The sequence below is a fragment of the Symphodus melops genome (assembly GCF_947650265.1).
Source record: "Symphodus melops genome assembly, chromosome: 1".
NCBI classification, from domain to species: Eukaryota; Metazoa; Chordata; class Actinopteri; order Labriformes; family Labridae; genus Symphodus; species Symphodus melops.
Window position 1 is genome coordinate 26,592,102 of NC_136691.1, and position 14,852 is coordinate 26,606,953.

Consider the following 14,852-nt stretch of genomic DNA (forward strand, 5'->3'; position numbering starts at 1 on the left):
ACACACACACACACACACACACACACACACACACACACACACACACACACACACACACACACACACACACACACACACACACACACACACACACACACACACACACACACACACACACACACACACACACACACACACACACACACACACACACACACACACACACACACACACACACACACACACACAGGTTTATAGGGTATAGACCGACAAAATCCCAAACTGGGCATGTTGGTGGATTAGACCGACACACCTTTCCCAAGGTCCTAGAGCCTTGGGAGTAAGGCCAACACACTTCAAAAAAATTGAAAAAAATTTGGCTCTATTCAGCGCTGTTCTAGGAGCTTCAGAGGCTGAGATATCCCACCTGACTAGATGGTGGTTTATGGCGACCTTAAAGTTATGGTTTATACTGACCATACCTGGTTTAGGGCGACTTTAAAGGGACAAGGAGGCCACGCCCCCAAAGCCACATATTTACATATACACACTATCACACCTGACCGGGAAGGTGTTTAGGCTGACCTTTGACTTAGGCTGACTTTAAAAGGACAAGAAGGCCACGCCCCCACAGCCACATATGTGGACAGAGTAAAACACATTGATTACTACACATTCACAATACACTAAGAGCTTTCACTGATGCACAACTTTAATAAGGAAATAGATCACATTTCTATACCTCAAAAAGATTTTTTTTGAAAAAACTTTCAAGTGCACAGCCTTCAGATTCTAAAGGTGGTTTAAACACAAATTAATTCTGGCCATTTTCTTCATCAAAAAGAATTAACAAGCCTGCTAGATTTCTTGGCCTTCACTGAAGGGAGGTACAGGATACAACAAATTAAAACTCTGGTAAATAAACCAGTGACTGTGAGGAAGCTCACATGAAACAGAATGAAACATAACAGCTACATACCTTGGCAAACTGAAAATCACAAAAAGAACAGAGGCATGTGTTAACAGCCTCTCAGTAGTGGTCTGTACCATAGTGCAAAGAGTCTAAACATAAAGTGGGTTGAGCTGTGAGGAAAAAACCAGCATGAACCCTGAACACTAACATGATGGGGTTACTGTTTCATCTTCGCCTTCCTCTTGTTTGTGATAATTCTGTTTCTCACAAAGTCTCTTATGTTCTGAACTGAACGTTGCGACAGCACCGGCTCCTCTGCCTGCTGGCATTGGCTGCATTCAGCTTTGGAGGCAAGTTTTCCTTTGGAGATGTGAAGTGCAAAGTGTCTCATCACTGCAGCAACCTCAGCTTTTGTCCACATCTTCTTTGGTCTCGTTGCCTCAAACTCCAGATCTGCATTTCTTCCTGAAACATAACCCAGTAAATTAAGAAATGAAAGATAAAGATAGTTAGATTAAATCAAACCTTTCTTTTAAGTTTGTTAATAAATTTAAGTAAACGGGGTTTTTGCAGGGATAGGGAAGACACATACAGGTCTGTATTAAAGATATCACTGTCACTTATCTGTAATTCTATGGCCTAATTTAATGAATTTCATTTCTCTACATTTACCTGTTCTGGAGGTCTCATTGTTTCTTATCATTTCAACAAGGCTTTGAAGACTGTCTTACCTTCAGATGAAGGGGCCATCTCTCCTGCTGAGGATGTCTCTTGTGGCAGTATCTCTGAAAAAGACCAAACATGACTTGTGAAAAGAGTCTCATCAATAGACTGTTCCCCACCTCTGCTAAAAGAGAAGCCCATATGAGGGACTTACCGTGGCCCTCGGAGGTTTGGGCCTGACCCAAGTCTTCTTCTTCATCTACAGGCTCTAGTTGTTTGGCCTCTGTGCTTCTGCCCTCTGAGTCACTGCCACTGTCTTTGGCTTCAGTATCAGTGAATGACATCTCATCTAGAGAAAATAATTCATACAACAGCTGGACATTAGTGGATTTTCATTGGAATTTATATTTCAGAGAAAAAATCTGCAACAAAAAGACATGTTCTCATTCTTCAATACTGCTAGTTTGGGTAAATCGTAGAGACAGGGTAGAAAAATCAAGGTTGAGGTATCCAAAAACAGCTTGTATGTACTTGCTTGAAAGTCAAATGGTATCAATATTAATACAAACCTTCAATTTCAATGTCATCCAGGGATTTTCCCTGCAGGCCAGCGAGATTGCCTTTTTCCATGGACAACAGTAGTTTTGAGATCTTTGCTAATTGTGTGGTTGGAACTGGCAACCTGTAAAAATCCCGATGGACACGAATGTCGTGTCCGAGGAAGTCTGCAACCTGATCGAGTTCATTGTTCTTCAAATTCAGTATTTGTGACAGAGTGGCCACATGTTTTCGGAGATGGGTTGACCTGAGGAGCTCCGGGTGCTCGGCTCCACACTGACCTGCATAAAAACGCAAACAGTCTTGTCCTCTGTAGTGGCTCAGAGCTTTGGGTCTCGCAAAAAGAAAGACATTTTTCTCAGGGACACCACATTCCCTCCTCTTGCTAGTCAGCAGCGTCAGAGCATCTACCATCCATGGTGTGAGAAGAACAACAACCTTTCTTTCTCTTTTTCCAACTATTTCTACTCTGGTGAAATAGCTGCACAGCCTCTGCTCCAGCTTAGACAGTCCCATGGCCACATCTTGGTGCAGTGTTGTTCTGTCTCTCTCCTCAAAACCCCTGAGGAGCATTTTGGAGACTTCTCCAGCACGTCGCCGGTTGAACACGATGATTTGTGCCAAAGTAACCTTTGAAAGCTCAGCATAGTTCTTGCATGTGGCCTCTCCTCTCAAGCTGCCGACAGCTGCCTCTCCAGTCTTCTGCAGGTACTGGTGAAGTGTTCTAACATCCTCTGTAAAGGGCAGTGTTGTTGCTTTATTATACTTTGCACTACTCAGCGTGTTCAGAGCACTGTGGGACACCATCTCACACCACTTGGAGGTGTAAAGCTTACTGAATGTTTCACATGACTTGATCAGTCCATCATCTTCTGCCATCAGGGCCCTACACCGGACAATGTCACAGATTTTATGTAGTGTGTGCCCCAACTTCAAAGCCAGGCTTGGAGTGTGATAGGAGAGAGTCTTCTCATCAAATCCAGCAACTTTCTTGACTGCCTGAACAACTCTCTGAAAGTTGGAAGGCTTTAATGCCTCCTCCAAGCTGTGAATCAAGAAGTCTGTGCGCAGGCATATCAGCAGTCGTCCCACCTCACGGAGCTTTTGACGCATATATTCACACTTTGTGGGGTCCTGTCCGTGCCTGTTGTAAAGTGACTGGGCAAAATGAACAATAGAGAGGTCGTTCCGCACAGCCAGGCCAACCTCGTCCATCTTCATGGTGCTCAGGATCTTCCACATTCCACTGGAAAATTGTTGACTAAATACTGTTTCTTGGGCTGCAGCCAGAGCCAGCACTCTGCGTCGACCAGTTTGTTCCAGATCCTTGTTTCCTGGCCTGCATGGACATCTTTTGACATGTCTCCACAGTTCTTTGCGGATGTAAAGCCCCTGACAGTGCATGCAGTGCACAAAACGTCCAACCATAGCTGTAGCTTTTGGCTTCCTTTTCACTTTCAATGGTCCTGTTCCACCTTGGAGTACCGAACAGTTGTGTTTGAAGTTCCCCCTATTTCGCATTTCTTCAAATAATATCTTGCGCTCCGTTGAATCCTCAGGGAGATAGAAGGCATACGAAACTTCTGGGTGGGACATGTGTGTTTTCAGGTGACGAGTCAGTCTGCTTTGTGACTTTCCACATATAAAACAGTAGTTTCTAACAGTCAAACTGAGAGCAGTTGGGTCTTTATCTTCCTTCTTTGATGAGCCTTTGTCAGACAGTGCAGAATCGGATGTTTCAGTTGCAGTGCCATCCAAATCTCCAGAAGTTGAATCTGTTGTGTCTGAAGGATACATGTGAGCAGAAGAAAGTGGCCTACTTCTGTATGGAGCAGCTGTAACAGGAATACTTGTGTCCAAAATGTTAGATGTGGAGTTACTAGGTGAAGCAGCTTTCTCTGGATTTAATCCAGTTTGTGAGCGACGAGGCACCGTGAGGTAGGGGATGCTTGAATCTGAATCATAATCTGGCTCTGAGTCTGGTACATATTCACTTCCAGAGCTCGACTGCTCATCCAGGTCTGATGTTCGATCCTGATCATTCATCCGACTGTAGCAGGTCTGATGCCAGATTCCTTGACAAACTGTGAAAACATATGCAATGTAACGTAATATACATTGTTATACATGTCTTTGTTGTTTTGGTTTCTTACTCTATCTGCTCAATTTGACAAGTTTAATTTAGCACAATAATTCGTTAGATAAAGTACCTTTGCATTTAAACCCGACCCACGGCAAAGGGGTAAAGGGTCCAAGGCAATGAAGACAGCTGTCCAAGGTCGACATAGTAATGCACAGCAGACGATGTTTGGGACACTGCAGAGAAAAACAAATCTTTAGACCCTGAAGGACAAAACCTTTTGTAAACCTCCTGTAGGATTTCACTTCAAATACAACAAAAATAATCCCACACAATCTTAATTCATGGGAGGCCTTCATTTTAAGTCAGACTTACTGAGTGCACACACTAACATGTATATATGTATACATACGTCTTCAGGATGTCCAGCCTCGGACACTGTGGGAGACATGTCAACATCAGGGGGCTGAAAGAGAGACAGTTAGCATCAGAGCCTCTGTGTTACAGTACATGGGAGACATATTTGTGTTTTTGACAGATAAAAGGGGCCAACAAGCCACATGCACATCAATGGCTCAATCCCAAGTCCCTTATTTGCAGTCTCCTCGCTCCTCGTTCAAACAGGAAGTAGTTCCAGAGACGCCATGTTGAGGATCGTCCCAAAGCTCTTATAGCGAACGGAGGAGAGAGGAGCGAGGAGGCTGATCCGAGGAGTGTGTATTTGATGAGAAATAATACAGTGTGTGTGTTTGATTACACAACATATACACACTATCACACCTGACCGTGAAGGTGTTTAGGCTGACCTTTGACTTAGGCTGACTTTAAAAAGGACAAGAAGGCCTTGCTCCCAAAGCCACATATTTACCTATACACACTCTCACACCTGATTGGATGGTGGTTTAGGGCGACTTTAAAAAGGACGAGAAGGCCTTGCTCCCAAAGCCACATATTTACCTATACACACTCTCACACCTGATTGGATGGTGGTTTAGGGCGACTTTAAAAAGGACAAGAAGGCCTTGCTCCCAAAGCCACATATTTACCTATACACACTATCACACCTGATTGGATGGTGGTTTAGGGCGACTTTAAAAAGGACAAGAAGGCCTTGCTCCCAAAGCCACATATTTACCTATACACACTATCACACCTGATTGGATGGTGGTTTAGGGCGACTTTAAAAAGGACAAGAAGGCCTTGCTCCCAAAGCCACATATTTACATATACACACTCTCACACCTGACCGGGAAGGTGTTTAGGCTGACCTTTGACTTAGGCTGACTTTAAAAGGACAAGAAGGCCACGCTCCCAAAGCCACATATGTGGACAGAGTAAAACACTCAAGAGGATAATGTCATGTTCAAGGTCTCCATTATTGATTACTACACATTCACAATACACTAAGAGCTTTCACTGACGCACAACATCACATTTCTATACCTCAAAAAGATTTTTTTGAAAAAACTTTCAAGGTCACAGCCTTCAGATTCTAAATGTGGTTTAAACATGGAGGCTCTTTCCAAACACTAGCAGGCTGTCTCCTCCTGTCAGTGGAGGTGTAGGCCAAGAAGTCGAGCAAGCTTGTTCATTTCTTTGAAAAAGAAAATGGCCAGAAGTCATTTATGTTTAAATATGTTTAACAGCACCGAAATAGAAATAGAATAGAAATAATAAAGTGTGTGTGTGATTAGAAGTAAGACAGTGCGTGTTTGTGTGGACATAAACAGCTGTTCGTCTGATTGACAGCTGAACGTGATCAGCTGCTGTCGCGTCATGTGACGCTGTCGAGGAAATGACGTCTCATGTGTCTTAAAGCTGATTTCCTCGGTCCTCTCTCCTCGGCTTTGTTTCCTCCGTCCTCTCTGGTGGGCGGGACTAAGACGCAAGTGGAGGACACAACTCGGAGGACACTCGGTGCAAATAAGGGACTTGGGATTGAGCCCAAGTCACATACTCAAATGACTGCAGACTCTCTCTGATTCAAATGTAGCTTTTAAGTAGAGGGAAGTCTCCAGTAAACTGGTCCATACATTATAATCATTTCAGACTATATACACAAACACAGCACATGTAAACATTATGAGTCTGATAGTAAAAACAGAGACTATTAGAAAACTTACCTTACCTTTTTAAAACTGGGTTGCTGCCCGTGTCCTGGACTCAGCTCACTGTGGCTTAGAGACACAGGTGAGTCCTCTGTCTCCATCACACACTAAAGAACAAACAATGATACATGAGAGGAAGCACAATGACATTTCAATAGAGTTCTCACTATCACTATTAACCTCAAAAGAGGGCACAAAATCACTTAAGTGCATCCTGAATAGTTTTAACTCTTACAGACTAAGATGACTTAGAAATCATTCAAGCATGTTGACTCACCTGATCAGGATGTCCAGCCTCAGACACTCTGGGAGACGTGTCCACGTCAGCAGGCTGAGAGGAGACAGGGAGCGGTTAAACAATACCAAGTAACAGTGCAGAAGTTATGACATAATTATCAAGAGGTCAAATGTTTATGTGATTCATGGAGAATAGTTCTGGTAGAGGACGGGTCCAGGAAATGAAAATAGTCTTGATTAGTGCTTTATTGAGAAGATAATTATAGACACAAATCTAAAACCCATGAAGTTCACTAACAATGAAAGAATGTAAACAACTGACAGTGGACCATATAACATTTGTGGACCAAATAAAATATGTAAATATGAATAGATGATCTGAAGTTTTTACTAAAGAAGATAAAGCACACGGCTGTTTAGGCGTTTGAAAGGACACGTATGATAAGTCAAGTGTTTAATGTGAGTAAAGCACATGTAGGGTAGATATCTAACACAACCAGGTACGAGTGTTTACCTTTCATCACAGCATTGTGCCAGCTTCATTTGTCATCATTATTATTAAAACATAGTTATGAGCTGTTCAAGAGCACTCTGAAGCTCTACATATATTCACCTTTTTAAAGAGTTCCCCACAGTCCTCTGTGGCTGTAGACGTGCCCCCCTCAGAGGTGGATGTGTCACCACGCTGCTCAGTGGACGACTCCTCACCACACTCCTGAGTGTTGAAAAACAGCAGATTCATTGTAAAGCATTCAGCCCTATTTCCCTCCTTTGTTTCCCTCTGAACAATGATCACTTTCAGCACATGTTCATATAATCACCTGTCCTCTCCAAGGCCAGTCCGAGTCACCATAGTCATAGGTGATCTCCTCTCCTGGCTCGATGTCTCGTCTTGCAAACAGACACAGATGGGGCTTCCCTTCTACATTTAGGTGCTTCATTTTAGCGTTTGGGTTGATGTGGTCATCGTTGACCAACCTTCCAAGTGACTCATCTTCTTTTGCTGCATCAACACTTCAAATACAAATGATCAATATTAAATACATGCATGTGTATATTTTCTGGATTAAGAGCCTATTAAGATCTGGACTATCAAATGCTCTGTGTTAAGTCACTGACATAAAGCATTGAGTTTTAATACATACCACCAAAATGTTCCATTATGGCGAAACTCAAACATGAAGACCTTCAGCTTGTTGTGATAAACTCGCTGTCTCCTCTCACATTCTTGTTTGCTTATTAGTTCACCACGATACTCCAACAGGAAGTCTCCTTTTTCAAATGGAGCACAAGCAAAGACGCCCCGCCCTGTTAAAACACAAACACAAGTGATGAAGTCAGGAGAACCAGGACATTTTATAAGGCCAACAGTCCTTAGTCAGACCTATCTTACCCTTAAAAGAGCTGATGAACCTGACATCGAGGTCACCTTTGTCCTTCCCAGACGCAATACAGCACCTTGCATCTTCCTTTGGGTTTAAACGCCTCCGCCTCTGCATTCCTGTGTGTACTGTAACCCTATGTGTCCAGAGACAGAAGGAGGGTTAACATAATCACCTGGTACACAGAGACATAATATTAATAACTATATTTATATAGCACCTTTAAAAGCATGCATCAATGTGAAAGCTCACTACAGTAAAAATGTGATTTCCACACAGAAACTTTACATTTTACAGTTGTCTTGCATGCATGCATTATGTGACTTAAAATACATTTTTAGTGACTGAGTTGAATTTTGATATCACAATGTATAATATTAGTGTTTATTCCAGTTTACATCTTTACACATTTTCTGCTGATGGAAACATTACATTGTGCCTACTCACAATAATTTAGGGACATTGTTATTTACATGAGTGCTTTTTCTATGTGGTCTGAATTCTAATTAGATAAGTAATAGTATATAACAGCCCAACAATAGAGACAATAACAAAGATAGCCCTGGCATCATCCATGAACAGAAACACGGAACACGCAGTCCTGCTTCTAGCTGATCACAGCAGGTCTACCTGTTGAGTTAAAGGGCCACGCGGAGCCGTCATCACGTGCGCGTCGGTGCGCAGCTAGGCTAATCGGACACGCGCAGACACGCAGCAGCTCTCGCTAATTTAAAGTTAAATCAGCAGAGTTACGGTCTAATACGATTTTGTAAATTAAGACGCCATATTAGTGATAGGAATTGCACATTGTCATTAACGTAGCCGTTTAAATCCCCCGTTTATTTTAACGTGCATTAAATATCGCGTGATTTTCAGTGAAAGTAACATTAACAAGTTACCAGAGCGCTTAAAAAAAATAAACTTCCACTTCACAGAAAAACTCGGGTTCATTTAAAACTTGAACCTCATGTCAGAAAACATATAAATGAGCTGCTTACCTTTACTTTCATGGCCAGAAAAATCTCCCGCGAGTCCGGTCTTAGAGACGCCCACATTGAAATGACGTCAGCTTATTTCCGGGTTTGTGTGTGTGTGTGTGTAAATTTAGAAAAAAAAAATCTAGAATTGCGGCTTGGACGCTACACACATACACAGAATTACAGGTGAGGGTATTAGACTGACAGTCAGAAAAATCATATTTATATGATGTTTAGAAATGAATCAACATCTGATTATTATCCCAGCTGTCTAGTAGGCTCATTTTGCACTTGTTTTGGAGAAAAAATATTATTTTTTGACCATAAAAAATGTAAAAACAACTCTTGAATTAGACCGACACTGGCCGTGTCGGTCTATTACCAAATGTCCACTTTCCCCAGGTGAAATCTCAGGTGTTTTGTCAGTCTATACCATATAAACCAACACACACACACACACACACACACACACACACACACAGTTGAGCTGTCAAAACTTCCCAAACTTACACATTCAAACCTGAGGCATTCACATTCTCTTCACTAAAATTTTATATCAAGACTTCAATATATGTCCTCGATGACAGAGCCTTCGCCTGGCGTTAGTTCAGCTGTGACATGACACGAGGGAGTCCCCCATGAATTACTATCTGTGCGTGTGAGAGAGAGCGAGAGCGAGCAAAGCCTGTGCAAATGCAGCACTGATGTCTATTTTTTTTTATTCCTGATGCAGGCCAGTGGTCAAGTTGTTGTGAAAAATAAAGTCTATACTGTAGAATAATCCTGACGCAAGTTCACAGCGCACGTCCACTGAACATAATCCACGCACGCTGTCCTAAACACAGCTACACTAAAAACAGCTACTTTATTCTCTAAATTAGAGCCCTTTACTGGTGAGGAACATACAGAAAATTAATGTGCTTATTCTACAGCCCTTATCGGACAAGGTGAAGTGTTAATTTACAAAAAAAAAAGATTTAACCAGCAATATGCTATTTAATCCGAAGCTCAACCCCCTTTGTGCAATGTCGTCTCTGGGAATTGAAGTTTCCTCACTTGTGACTTTGGTGAGGAATAGTGAGCTGTCCACCACAGTCAGAGCAGGTAAGTCCAAGGAAGGTTAGGTGCGGTACAGGCGTCATGTCTCCTTTGGCGTCCGTCGTTCCACTCACTCCTCTTCAAGTCTATGCAGTCCTTGGTGACAGAGCCTTCGCCTGGCGGAACGTTGGGTGGCGGTGTCCTCCAGCTAGGTTGGATTTGACACACACACACACACACACACACACACACACACACACACACACACACACACACACACACACACACACACACACACACACACACACACACACACACACACACACACACACACACACACACACACACACACACACACACACACACACACACACACACACACACACACACACACACACACACAGTTGAGCTGTTAAAACTTCCCAAACTTACACATTCAAATCTGAGGCATTCACATTCTCTTCACTAAAATTTTATATCAAGACTTCGATATATGTCCCCGATGACAGAGCCTTCGCCTGGCGTTAGTTCAGCTGTGACATGACACGAGGGAGTCCCCCATGAATTACTATCTGTGCGTGTGAGAGAGAGCGAGAGCGAGCAAAGCCTGTGCAAATGCAGCACTGATGTCTATTTTTTTTTATTCCTGATGCAGGCCAGTGGTCAAGTTGTTGTGAAAAATAAAGTCTATACTGTAGAATAATCCTGACGCAAGTTCACAGCGCACGTCCACTGAACGTAATCCACGCACGCTGTCCTAAACACAGCTACACTAAAAACAGCTACTTTATTCTCTAAATTAGAGCCCTTTACTGGTGAGGAACATACAGAAAATTAATGTGCTTATTCTACAGCCCTTATCGGACAAGGTGAAGTGTTAATTTACAACAAAAAAAAGATTTAACCAGCAATATGCTATTTAATCCGAAGCTCAACCCCCTTTGTGCAATGTCGTCTCTGGGAATTGAAGTTTCCTCACTTGTGACATTGGTGAGGAATAGTGAGCTGTCCACCACAGTCAGAGCAGGTAAGTCCAAGGGAGGTTAGGTGCGGTACAGGCGTCATGTCTCCTTTGGCGTCCGTCGTTCCACTCACTCCTCTTCAAGTCTATGCAGTCCTTGGTGACAGAGCCTTCGCCTGGCGGAACGTTGGGTGGCGGTGTCCTCCAGCTAGGTTGGATTTGACACACACACACACACACACACACACACACACACACACACACACACACACACACACACACACACACACACACACACACACACACACACACACACACACACACACACACACACACACACACACACACACACACACACACACACACACACACAGTTGAGCTGTTAAAACTTCCCAAACTTACACATTCAAATCTGAGGCATTCACATTCTCTTCACTAAAATTTTATATCAAGACTTCGATATATGTCCTCGATGACAGAGCCTTCGCCTGGCGTTAGTTCAGCTGTGACATGACACGAGGGAGTCCCCCATGAATCATTATGTGCGTGTGAGAGAGAGCGAGCAAAGCCTGTGCAAATGCAGCACTGATGTCTATTTTTTTTTATTCCTGATGCAGGCCAGTGGTCAAGTTGTTGTGAAAAATAAAGTCTATACTGTAGAATAATCCTGACGCAAGTTCACAGCGCACGTCCACTGAACGTAATCCACGCACGCTGTCCTAAACACAGCTACACTAAAAACAGCTACTTTATTCTCTAAATTAGAGCCCTTTACTGGTGAGGAACATACAGAAAATTAATGTGCTTATTCTACAGCCCTTATCGGACAAGGTGAAGTGTTAATTTACAACAAAAAAAAGATTTAACCAGCAATATGCTATTTAATCCGAAGCTCAACCCCCTTTGTGCAATGTCGTCTCTGGGAATTGAAGTTTCCTCACTTGTGACATTGGTGAGGAATAGTGAGCTGTCCACCACAGTCAGAGCAGGTAAGTCCAAGGGAGGTTAGGTGCGGTACGGGCGTCATGTCTCCTTTGGCGTCCGTCGTTCCACTCACTCCTCTTCAAGTCTATGCAGTCCTTGGTGACAGAGCCTTCGCCTGGCGGAACGTTGGGTGGCGGTGTCCTCCAGCTAGGTTGGATTTGACACACACACACACACACACACACACACACACACACACACACACACACACACACACACACACACACACACACACACACACACACACACACACACACACACACACACACACACACACACACACACACACACACACACACACACACACACACACACACAGTTGAGCTGTCAAAACTTCCCAAACTTACACATTCAAACCTGAGGCATTCACATTCTCTTCACTAACATTTTATATCAAGACTTCAATATATGTCCTCGATGACAGAGCCTTCGCCTGGCGTTAGTTCAGCTGTGACATGACACGAGGGAGTCCCCCATGAATTACTATCTGTGCGTGTGAGAGAGAGCGAGAGCGAGCAAAGCCTGTGCAAATGCAGCACTGATGTCTATTTTTTTTTATTCCTGATGCAGGCCAGTGGTCAAGTTGTTGTGAAAAATAAAGTCTATACTGTAGAATAATCCTGACGCAAGTTCACAGCGCACGTCCACTGAACGTAATCCACGCACGCTGTCCTAAACACAGCTACACTAAAAACAGCTACTTTATTCTCTAAATTAGAGCCCTTTACTGGTGAGGAACATACAGAAAATTAATGTGCTTATTCTACAGCCCTTATCGGACAAGGTGAAGTGTTAATTTACAAAAAAAAAAGATTTAACCAGCAATATGCTATTTAATCCGAAGCTCAACCCCCTTTGTGCAATGTCGTCTCTGGGAATTGAAGTTTCCTCACTTGTGACTTTGGTGAGGAATAGTGAGCTGTCCACCACAGTCAGAGCAGGTAAGTCCAAGGGAGGCTAGGTGCGGTACGGGCGTGATGTCTCCTTTGGCGTCCGTCGTTCCACTCACTCCTCTTCAAATCTATGCAGTCCTTGGTGACAGAGCCTTCGCCTGGCGGAACGTTGGGTGGCGGTGTCCTCCAGCTAGGTTGGATTTGACACACACACACACACACACACACACACACACACACACACACACACACACACACACACACACACACACACACACACACACACACACACACACACACACACACACACACACACACACACACACACACACACACACACACACACACACACACACACACACACACAGTTGAGCTGTCAAAACTTCCCAAACTTACACATTCAAACCTGAGGCATTCACATTCTCTTCACTAAAATTATATATCAAGACTTCAATATATGTCCTCGATGACAGAGCCTTCGCCTGGCGTTAGTTCAGCTGTGACATGACACGAGGGAGTCCCCCATGAATTACTATCTGTGCGTGTGAGAGAGAGCGAGAGCGAGCAAAGCCTGTGCAAATGCAGCACTGATGTCTATTTTTTTTTATTCCTGATGCAGGCCAGTGGTCAAGTTGTTGTGAAAAATAAAGTCTATACTGTAGAATAATCCTGACGCAAGTTCACAGCGCACGTCCACTGAACGTAATCCACGCACGCTGTCCTAAACACAGCTACACTAAAAACAGCTACTTTATTCTCTAAATTAGAGCCCTTTACTGGTGAGGAACATACAGAAAATTAATGTGCTTATTCTACAGCCCTTATCGGACAAGGTGAAGTGTTAATTTACAACAAAAAAAAGATTTAACCAGCAATATGCTATTTAATCCGAAGCTCAACCCCCTTTGTGCAATGTCGTCTCTGGGAATTGAAGTTTCCTCACTTGTGACATTGGTGAGGAATAGTGAGCTGTCCACCACAGTCAGAGCAGGTAAGTCCAAGGGAGGTTAGGTGCGGTACAGGCGTCATGTCTCCTTTGGCGTCCGTCGTTCCACTCACTCCTCTTCAAGTCTATGCAGTCCTTGGTGACAGAGCCTTCGCCTGGCGGAACGTTGGGTGGCGGTGTCCTCCAGCTAGGTTGGATTTGACACACACACACACACACACACACACACACACACACACACACACACACACACACACACACACACACACACACACACACACACACACACACACACACACACACACACACACACACACACACACACACACACACACACACACACACACACACACACAGTTGAGCTGTTAAAACTTCCCAAACTTACACATTCAAATCTGAGGCATTCACATTCTCTTCACTAAAATTTTATATCAAGACTTCGATATATGTCCTCGATGACAGAGCCTTCGCCTGGCGTTAGTTCAGCTGTGACATGACACGAGGGAGTCCCCCATGAATCATTATGTGCGTGTGAGAGAGAGCGAGCAAAGCCTGTGCAAATGCAGCACTGATGTCTATTTTTTTTTATTCCTGATGCAGGCCAGTGGTCAAGTTGTTGTGAAAAATAAAGTCTATACTGTAGAATAATCCTGACTCAAGTTCACAGCGCACGTCCACTGAACGTAATCCACGCACGCTGTCCTAAACACAGCTACACTAAAAACAGCTACTTTATTCTCTAAATTAGAGCCCTTTACTGGTGAGGAACATACAGAAAATTAATGTGCTTATTCTACAGCCCTTATCGGACAAGGTGAAGTGTTAATTTACAACAAAAAAAAGATTTAACCAGCAATATGCTATTTAATCCGAAGCTCAACCCCCTTTGTGCAATGTCGTCTCTGGGAATTGAAGTTTCCTCACTTGTGACATTGGTGAGGAATAGTGAGCTGTCCACCACAGTCAGAGCAGGTAAGTCCAAGGGAGGTTAGGTGCGGTACGGGCGTCATGTCTCCTTTGGCGTCCGTCGTTCCACTCACTCCTCTTCAAGTCTATGCAGTCCTTGGTGACAGAGCCTTCGCCTGGCGGAACGTTGGGTGGCGGTGTCCTCCAGCTAGGTTGGATTTGACACACACACACACACACACACACACACACACACACACACACAC

General features: G+C 43.6%; 1 protein-coding gene and 1 long non-coding RNA gene across 2 annotated transcripts; both read right to left on the reverse strand.

The window, feature by feature from the left end:
* Positions 1-1,042: 1,042 nt before the first annotated feature.
* LOC306827025 lies at positions 1,043-1,757 on the reverse strand. Its single transcript, XR_013779561.1, has 3 exons — positions 1,731-1,757; positions 1,585-1,638; positions 1,043-1,318 (listed from the first exon to the last, which is right to left on the reverse strand). It is a non-coding gene; the product is annotated as an uncharacterized lncRNA (long non-coding RNA).
* A 5,322-nt stretch (positions 1,758-7,079) lies between these two features.
* On the reverse strand, positions 7,080-8,708 carry LOC306833517 (histone-lysine N-methyltransferase set-1-like; the record flags this gene model as incomplete). The annotated part of the gene is made up of 4 exons (XM_079358814.1): positions 7,893-8,708; positions 7,645-7,807; positions 7,321-7,513; positions 7,080-7,214 (listed from the first exon to the last, which is right to left on the reverse strand). Exons 1-4 carry the CDS (start codon positions 7,996-7,998, stop codon positions 7,080-7,082), a joined length of 597 nt encoding a protein of 198 aa, XP_079214940.1. The 5' UTR covers positions 7,999-8,708.
* Positions 8,709-14,852: the final 6,144 nt, after the last annotated feature.